The 9,599-nt window shown below is 47.0% G+C and overlaps 1 protein-coding gene across 2 annotated transcripts in view; it reads right to left on the minus strand.

The window, feature by feature from the left end:
• Positions 1-9,599, minus strand: part of LOC129394101 (centrosomal protein 20-like) — a 36,503-nt gene that overhangs the window by 21,177 nt on the left and 5,727 nt on the right. For both annotated transcript variants that reach the window (XM_063597582.1, XM_055099307.2), the window contains exon 2: positions 968-1,600. In XM_063597582.1, the coding sequence (XP_063453652.1) occupies positions 968-1,004 (37 nt within the window). In that variant the 5' untranslated portion in view covers positions 1,005-1,600. The remainder of the gene's footprint in view (positions 1-967; positions 1,601-9,599) is intronic.

A 9,599-nucleotide genomic window follows, 5' to 3' on the forward strand; every position in this document is an offset into this window, starting at 1 on the left:
GAGAACTTCTGGATAGCAGAACACATGGAGGTTCTTGAAGGGTGTTGCATTCAGGGAAAGCATGGAAGCTCCACACCCCTTCCCCTATACTTTGCCCTATGTGTCACTTCATCTGTATAGACAAAATTAAGTTTCCCTGAATTCTTCGAGCCACTCCAGCAAATTAATGGAACCCAAAATGGGGGTTGTGGAAGCTCCAACTTGAAGGCGGTCCATCAGAAGTTTCAGAGGCCCAGACAGACTTGCGACTGGTGTCTGAAGGAGGGCAGTCTTGGGGACTGAGCTCTCACCCTGTGGGAAATGACACTATTTTCAGGTCGAAGATGTCAGACTTAAATTGAAGGACACCCAGCTGGCATCAGCTGCAGAAATGATTGTTTGCTGGCCAGGCGCAATGGCTCAAGTCTGTAATCCCAGCATTTTGGGAGGCAAAGGTGGGTGGATCACTTGAGGTCAAGAGTTCCACACTAGCCTGGTGACATGGTGAAACCTTGTCTCCACTAAAAATACAAAAAATAGCTGGGTGTGGTGGCATGCACCTATAATCCCAGCTACTCAAGAGGCTGAGCCAGGAGAATCGCTTGAACCTGGGAAGCAGAGGTTGCAGTGAGCAGAGATCATGCTATGGGTGACAGAGTGAGGCTAAACCTAAAAAAAAAAATTGTGTGCTTGCTGGTGGGGGGATTTCCCCACACATTTCTGGGGTCCACAGAAGTATTCTGTGTTGATTATTGGTGTGTTGATGTGCGAGCAGAGCAAAAACACGGTTTGAGAAAGTTTATATCCAAAAAACTCCTGAATATGTTGATGAGGAACTCAGAGAGAGAGGCAAATAATAATGTGATTGACTGATTGGCAGTGGTAATCATACGGTAGCTAACATTCATTATACTCTCTGTATGGCAACGACTGCTGTAAAAGCTTTACATTAAGTATTCACTAACAACCCTATGAGATGGATACTTACATGCAATTGTCTCAAGTAAAATTGTATTTAAAAACATACTGGCCAGGTGTGGTGGCTCATGGCTGTCATCCCAGCACTTTGGGAGGCTGAGACAGGCGGATTGCTTGAGGCCAGGAGGAGTTCAAGACCAGCTTGGTCAACATAGTGAAACCCTGTCTCTACTAAAAATACAAAAAATTATTTGGGTGTGGTGGCACACACCTGTAATCCCAGCTACTTGGGAGGCTGTGGCATGAGAAACACTTGAACCTGGGAGGCAGAGGTTTCAGTGAGCTGAGAATGCGCCACTGCACTCCAACCTGGGCGACAGAGAAAGACTCTGTCTCACAAACAAACAAAAAACATGTACTAATGACCAGGCACAGCACTTCATGCCTGTAATCCCAGCACTTTGAGAGGCTGAAGCGACAGGATCAGTTGAAGCCAGGAGTTTGAGACCAGCCAAACCAACAAATCAAGAACCCATGTCTTTAAAAAAAAAAAAAAAGTAGCTGGGCATGGTGGCACACGCCTGTGTTCCTAGCTGCTCAGGAGGCTGAGGCAGGTAGATTGCTGGAGTCCAGGAGTTCAAGGCTGTAGTGAGCTATGACTGCACCAGTGGACTCCAGCCTGGGCAGCAGAGCAAGACCCCATCTCTGAAAAAATAAATACCTTTATACATACATTAAAAACATGCACTGACATTGAGTAACACACTGAATTGCTGGGGATATGTCGAAACAGGCACTGCCATACATAATTGGTAGGTAGGCAATCAACACCACCATCCAGAAGGCAGTTTGTCAATATCTAATCAGATTTTCACACCCTTTGACTCATCAAATCTACTTCTAAGAATGTATCTTACAGATATAATCACACCTACTTACAAAGGATATAAGTATAAGAATATTCATTCACTGTTGATAGTAGAAAAAACTATGCACACCTTTCAGAAAGGCTAAAATAAAGACTACTGACAATACTGTTGGCAAACACACATGTACTGCTGGTGGGAAGACAAAGTGGTATAGTCACTTTGGAAAGCAGTTTGGCAATTGCTTATTAAGTCATAGGTACACTTGGCCCAGTAATCCCAAAACTAGGTGTTTGCCCAAGTGAAGTAAAAACTTGTAGACCGGGCGCGGTGGCTCACGTCTGTAATCCCAGCACTTTGGGGGGCCGAGGAGCGTGGATCATTTGAGGTCAGGAGTTTGAGATCAGCCTGAGCAACATGGTGAAACCCCGTCTCTACTAAAAATATAAAAATTAGCCAGGCATGATGGAGCATGCCTATAATCCCAGCTACCCAGGAAAATTAGCCAGGTGTGGTGGCACATGCCTGTAATCCCAGCTACCCAGGAGGCCGAGGCAGGAGAATCACTTGAACCCGGGCAGCAGAGGTTGCAGTGAGCCGAGATCGTTTCACTGCACTCCAGCCTGGGCAACAAGAGCTAAAGTCCATCACACACACACACAAAAAAAGAACTTGTAGCCAGGCACAGTGGCTTATGCCTATAATCCCCACAGTTTATGAGGCCAAAGCGGGATGAACGCTTGAACCCAGAAGTTTGAGACCGGCCTGGGCAACATGGTGAAACCCCATCTCTACAAAAAAAAAAATTACAAAAATTAGACAGGCATGTAGGAGTGAACATGTAGTCCCAGCTACTCCAGAGGCTAAGGTGAGAAGACCTGCAGAGCCTGGGAGGTCCAGGTTGCAGTGAGTAGTGATCACACCACTGCACTCCAGTCTGGGCAACATAGTGAAACTGTGTTTCAAAAAAATAAAAAATGTCCTCTGGTGAGGACTTGGTGATTGAGGGTCAGTGTTCAATGGAGACTTACTTTTTTTTTTCTTTTTGAGACAGTCTCTGTTGCCCAGGCTGGAATGCAATAGCACCATCATAGCTCACTACAGCCTCGACCTCCAGGCTCAACTGATCCTTCAGCCTCCCGAGTAGCTGGGACCACAGGCACGTGCCGCCACGCCCAGCTATTTTTATTTTTTGTAGAGATGGGGTCTCACCATGTTGCTCAAGCTGATCTCAAATTCTTGGGCTCAAGCAATCCTCCTGCCTCGAACTCCCAAAGGGCTGGGGTTGCGGGCATAAAACACCACACCCAGCCTTACTTTTGTCCATAGACTTATTTTAATTTATTAATTAATTAATTTATTTGAGACTTGCTCTATTGCCCAGGCTGGAGTGCAGTGGCACAATCTGGGCTCATTGCAACCTCTGCCTCCCAGGTTCAAGCAATTCTAGTGCCTCAGCCTCCTGAGCAGCTGGGATTACAGGTGCACACCATCATGCCTGGCTAATTTTTGTATTTTTAGTAGAGACAGGGTTTCACCATGTTGGCCAGGCTGGTTTTGAACTCCTGACCTCAAGTGATCCTCCTGTCTCGGCCTCCCAAAGTGCTGGGATTACAGGTGTGAGCCACCATGCCCAGCCTAATTTTAAATTTTAACTATGTACATGCATTACTGTGCACAACCAGCTGTGGGCAAGTACAGCCCAATAGCCCCTCCTCTTCACTGTCTTGAGTATCTCTTGCTCGTTGTTGAGGGCCCGTCTAGCACCATGCCCCATAGGCTGCCTATAGGAGTCCTTTTGACCCTTCAGGCACCCACACAATTCTGGAAATGTGGCTGGACCAACAAATAGTGGGAGCGAGTGGTAATCCATGTGTGACATGCGAGAGGTGCACATTTTTTTTCTCTCTCTTTTTTTTTCCGTAGAAATATAAAATGTTTGTAGAAATGTAAAATCTTTTGTTTTTCTTTTTTTTTCTTTTTCCAGACAGGGGTTAACTCTTTCGCCCAAGTTGGGCTGCAGTGGTGCAGTCACAGCTCACTGCAGCCTCAACATCCCAGTCTAAGGGATCCTCCCACCTCAGCCTCCTGAGTAGCTGGGACTACAGGTGTGTGTCATCACACCTGGCTACTTCTTTTATTTTCTGTAGAAGCAGAGTCTCGCTATGTTGCCCAGGCTAGTCTTGAACTCCTGGTCTCAAACAAATTCTCCCACCTCAGCCTCCCAAATGCTGGGATTACAGGCATGAGCCACTATGCCCAGCCTGTAATCTTATTAGAATACAGCCATGCCCCCCACTTTTTTTTTTTATTTTTGAGACAGGTTCTCACTCTCACCCAGGCTGGAGTGCAGTGGCATGATAAGGGGTCACTGCAGCTTCAACCTCCCCTGGCTCAGGCAATCCTCCCATCTCATCCTCCCAAGTAGCTGGGACTACTTGTGCATGCCACCATGCCCAGCTAATTTTTTGTATTTTTTGTAGAGATAGGGTTTCGCCATGTTGCTCAGACTGGTCTTGAACTCCTAGATTCAAGCATTCTGCCCACCTCAGCCTCCCAAAGTGCTGGGACTAATTACAGGCGTGAGCCACCGCATCTGGCCGCCTGCCTGTTTCTTAATGCATTGTCTATGGGCGCTTTTACACGGCAACAGAGGAATTGAGAAGCTGCAACAGAACTCACTTAAAATATTTTACCCGGCACTTGAAGAAAACATTTGTCCACTCTTGAGTTCTTTTTCATACTTTTTCTAGGCCACAGGTATATTATTAACAGATTAACCATTATTTTTTTCAGCTATAGCCAATAATAATAAAAAAGAGCAACTCACATTGATGGTGCCCTTATTGTGTGTGTGTCGTTTCATGGCATCCTGAAGACAGCTGAGAGACAGATGTGATCATGCCTGTTTTACAGATGGAAACTGAGGTTTGGAGGGTTGAAGTTGCTTCTGAGTAAATGGCTGATTCAGTGCAACTTGACCCCAGTTCTGCTCCACTCACCCAACGTTGCTCAGCCGTTTTCGGTTGTTTCAGTTTCACTGCAGACACTTCTCTGTTCTCCCCCTGCCCTCCTTCTCTCCCCCAAACTCTCTCTCTTCCTTCTCCTCCTTTCTCTTCTTCTGCTCCCCAATCCCCCTCCTCCTCTTTCATCTTCTTCCTCCTCCTCCTTCCTCCACCCAGCCCTCCTCCTCCTCCCTCCTCCTCCCAGCCCTCCTCCTCCTCCTCCTCAACCTCCTCCCCTTCTATCTCCTCCCCCTCCTCCTCTTTCTTCTCCCTCGCCCTCCTCTCTTCTTTTCTCTCCCCCAGCCCCCTCTCTACTGGGCCTTTGCATGTGCCCATCCCCCAGCCTGGAAACTTCCTCCTGTTCTGGTTAATTTCTGCTCATTCTCCAGGTCTCAGTCTACCTTTTTGTTGTCGTTGTTGTTGTTGTTGAGACGGAGTCTCGCTCTGTTGCCCAGGCTGGAGTGCAGTGGTGCGATCTCGGCTCACCGCAAGCCCCGCCTCCCAGGTTCACGCCATTCTCCTGCCTCAGCCTCCCGAGTAGCTGGGACTACAGGTGTGCGCCACTGCACCTGGCTAATTTTTCGTATTTTTAGTAGAGATGCGGTTTCACCATGTTGGCCAGGCTGGTCTCAAACTCCTGGGCTCAAGCGATCCACTTGCCTCAGCCTCCCAAAGTGCTGGGATTACAGGCATGAGCCACCGTGCCTGGTCTCCAGGTCTGTTTAAATGTCATTTCTTCCTAAAGCTTTCCTGGCTAATTCGATTCTTCTTCTCAAATATATCTTGGGGGGTGGAAGGTCTGAGAAGAGGGAGGGGCATAGAGATAAAGGAAGCTTCCAACAGAGGCGCATCATCAATGCCCTTCTCCCAGGTCCAAGGTCATACCCCTGGCTCGAGGGGAGGCCGCTTCCGATGCCTGGTCCATGCTGGGGTATCAAGTTCCAGCCCTCTCACCCCAGTTTGGGACAATTCTGTAGGATCGCCTCAATGGCAGAGCTTGCTGAGGGATTAAGCTGAGGCCTTTGTAGGCCGCAAGTTTGAGACCAGCCTGAGCATCATAGTAGGACCTTGTTTCTATGAAAACATTTTTTTAAAAAATGAAACTTCCCACATGACAATTTTTTTTTTTGAGACGGAGTCTCACTCTGTCACCCAGGCTGGAGTGCAATGGTGCGATCTCAGCTCACTGCCACTTCCGCCTCCCAGGTTCAAGTGATTCTCATCTCAGCCTCTCGAGTAGCTGAGATTACAGGTGCTCACCACCACGCCTGGCTAATTTTTATATATTTTAGTAGAGATGGGGTCTCGCCATGTTGGCCAGGCTGGTCTTGAACTCCTGACTTCAAGTGATCCGCTCATCTCTGCCTCCCAAAGTGCTGGGATTACAGCCATGAGCCACAGCGCCCGGCTTCCCCATGACAATTTTAAACATGAGAACTATGTACATGCCACAGTCTGGAACTTGGGATCTCACATAATCTTGGATTCCTTGTTCTCAGTCCCCATACAGAAGGGAGGAGGGCTGGCCTTTGGACTCCCCCAAATCTGGGTTCGAATCCCAGCTCCACCACTGCAGGTCTGGTTGCTCTGGACCAGTTACTTAACGTTCTCTAAATGTCAGTTACATCCGTGAGATAAGCTACCTCGCGGGACTTCATTCAGTCCTTCTTCAAATATCTGTAGAATATTTGTAGGCTGAGGCCTTTGCTGGGACCGTGGAGAAGCCCAACTTCCTCCTCCCTTTCCCCCACTTCCTAGGCTTTGATCCAGCCCAGGAGCCTTGATCGAATTGATCTCTCTTTCAAGTCTTCCAGGGAGGCTGTGACTCAATTGTAGAAACCAGGGGCAGGTCCGGGCTGCCTGTGGTCTACTTGCTCCACTTCCTCAGGTGCTCAAGGGTGACTCATCACTCAGTAAGTTCAGAGCAGAGGGTGTTCTCCTCAATGTGTGCCAGGAGCACAGCAGGAATGTAGGCACCCTCAGAGCTCCCCAGAATTCCCTGACCCTGGACCACACTGTGGCATTGCAGCCTATGTGGGGCTGAGGCTCTGTTTCACATTGGGTGCCCAATGGACTGCTTTACAGGACAGATGCCTTGTTATCCCGCTCTGCTCCGGTAGAACAAATATTTGTAGAAGGACCGAATGAAGTCCTGCAAGGTAGCTCATCTCACAGACGAAACTGATGTTTAGAGAACATTAAATAACTGGCCCAGAGCAACCAGACTTAAAGTGGTGGAGCTGGGATTCAAACCCAGATTTGGGGGAGTCCAAAGGCCAGCCCTCCTCCCTTCTGTATGGGGACTGAGAACACGGAATCCATGACCATTTGAGATCCCAAGTTCCAGACTGTGGCATGTACATAGTTCTCATGATTAAAATTGTCACGTGAGAAGTTTCATTAAATTTTTTTTTTTTTTTTTTTTTTTTGTAGAGACAAGGTCTCACTATGTTGTCCAGGCTGGTCTCAAGCTCCTGACCTCAAGCGATCCTCCTGCCTCAGCCTACCAAATTGTTGGGATTGTAGGTGTGAACCACTGTACTCTGCCCAGAGGTTTCAAAGTGGACTTTTTTTCTTTAATCGAGATGGGGTCTCGCTATGTTGCCCAGACTGGTCTCAAACTCCTGAGCTCAAGCGATCCTCCCGCCTTGGCATCCCAAATTGCTGGGCTTACAGGCATGAGCCACTGCACCTGGCCTCAAAGTGGAATGTTTTTAGTGGGGAGAAGGTGCTGGATATTACTGTCAGTCCTTTAGAGGAAGTAAAATAAATCCTACAGGTACATTGACATTCTCAGGTCACTTTCAGAGGGATGAGCAATAAATTCATTCAATGCCTTCTTTACTAAAAGCATTAGAAATAAAGAAATTCTGGAAGTAAATCTTGCTGAAATGCATTTTGTCAGGGGAACTCAGTTGAACAAAAACTAAAGGTTGAGTTCAGAAAAGGTAAATGTCTTTTACCAAGATTTAGTTCTTTTCTTCCAGGTAGATATGCCTTTTCTTAGGATCTGGAGTGAGAGGCTGTTGGAAAATAAGGGTTGGGGAAAGCCACAGATGGAATTTGACAAATTGGAGACAGCTACTTAATAGAAACGGCATCTCATCAGACAAGTCAAGGCAACTGTTGAAAATATGACATGTCTCTCTATCAGCCATTCATGGCCCAGGACACTATGGCAACCAAATCCAAACTGCTGGTTCAAAGAGATTAGTCTGAATCCCAAAAGAATCCTAATTCTCTCCTGATTTATTAAGGAAGAAAACAACAACCGCCTTTATTTGCAATATTATTGCATTGCATGCAATCCTAGGAAAAGGTGTGGCTGTTATTTTTGAAGAAGTACTCACCCTATACTAGATACAGTATGAAACATTATTCATGCATCATTGCATTTATTTCTCATGCGATCTCAAGAGGTAGACGCTACTGTCATCCTGATTTTAAGATGAAGAAAGCAAGCCTTAGGGAGTTAAAGGGAACTGCCCAAGGTCAAACAGCTGGAAAGAGACTTGGCCAGATGCAAAAACAGTCTGATGCCCGGTTCAAGGTCCTTTAGTTTCATCTGTCCAGCAAGTAGACAGAGTATTTGATACTTGGGCTGGACTAGACAAATCTATGATGTGTAGTTGTTCTATGAACTCACAGATCCTAGCGTGAAGAGTTTTTTGTTTTGTTTTGTTTTGTTTTTTTTAGATGCAGTTTCGCTCTTCTTGCCTAGGCTGGAGTGCAATGGCGTGATCTTGGCTCACTGCAACCTCCACCTTCCGGGTACAAGTGATTCTCCTGCCTCAGCCTCCTGTGTAGCTGGGACTACAGGCACCCACCACCACGCCCGGCTAATTTTTTGTATTTTTAGTAGAGATAGGGTTTCACTATGTTGGCCAGGCTGGTCTCAAACTCCTGACCTCAAGTGATCCACCCGCCTCAGCCTCTCAAAGTGCTGGGATTACAGGCGTGAGCCACTGTGCCTGGCCTTTTTTTTTTTTTTTTTAGACAGGGTCTTGCTCTGTCGCCCAGGCTAGAGTGCAGTGGTACAATCATAGCTCACTGTAGCCTTGAATTCCTGGGCTCAAGCGATTCTCCCACCTCAACCTCCCTGAGTGGCTGGGACTACAGGTGCATACCATTACAACACCTGGCTAATTTTTTTTTATTTTTTAATGTTTTGTAGAGACAAATTGTTGTTATGTTACCCAAGGTGGTATTGAACTCCTGGCCTCAAGTGATCCTCCCACCTTGTCCTCCCAAAGTTCTGAGATTACAGGTGTGAGCCACTGTGCTTAACCAAGTGAAGACTTTTTTGGCTAGCTCAACGCTGTAATTCCAGCACTTTGGGAGGCCGAGGTGGGTGGATCACCTGAGGTCAGGAGTTCGACACCAGCACGGCCAACATGGCAAAACCCTGTCTCTACTAAAAATACAAAAATTAGCTGGGCATGGTGGTGGGCGCCTGTAGTCCGAGCTACTCAGGAGGCTGAGGCAGGAGAATTGCTGGAACCTGGGAGGCGGAGGCTGCAGTGAGCCGAGATCACACCACTGCACTCCAGCCTGGACGACAGAGCAAGACTCTGTCTCAAAAAAACCCCAAAAACAAAAAACAAAAATCAAAACAAACAAAAAGCCCAAAGGAGGACTTTTTCATACTGATAAAGAATGTAGGATAAACCTGATACCCTCTCCAAAATCTCTTCCAATTTTCCTAACCTCTGTACCAATGAGGACTTCCTTTCCTTTCTGACTTTTGATCAATGTAACAAAAATAAAATTGAAGCAGAGAAGGGTTAAGTATGTTGCTCAAGGTCTTGCAGGTGATTTGGGTTAGAGCCAA

This window comes from Pan paniscus, chromosome 18 (assembly GCF_029289425.2).
Source record: "Pan paniscus chromosome 18, NHGRI_mPanPan1-v2.0_pri, whole genome shotgun sequence".
Taxonomy (NCBI): Eukaryota; Metazoa; Chordata; class Mammalia; order Primates; family Hominidae; genus Pan; species Pan paniscus.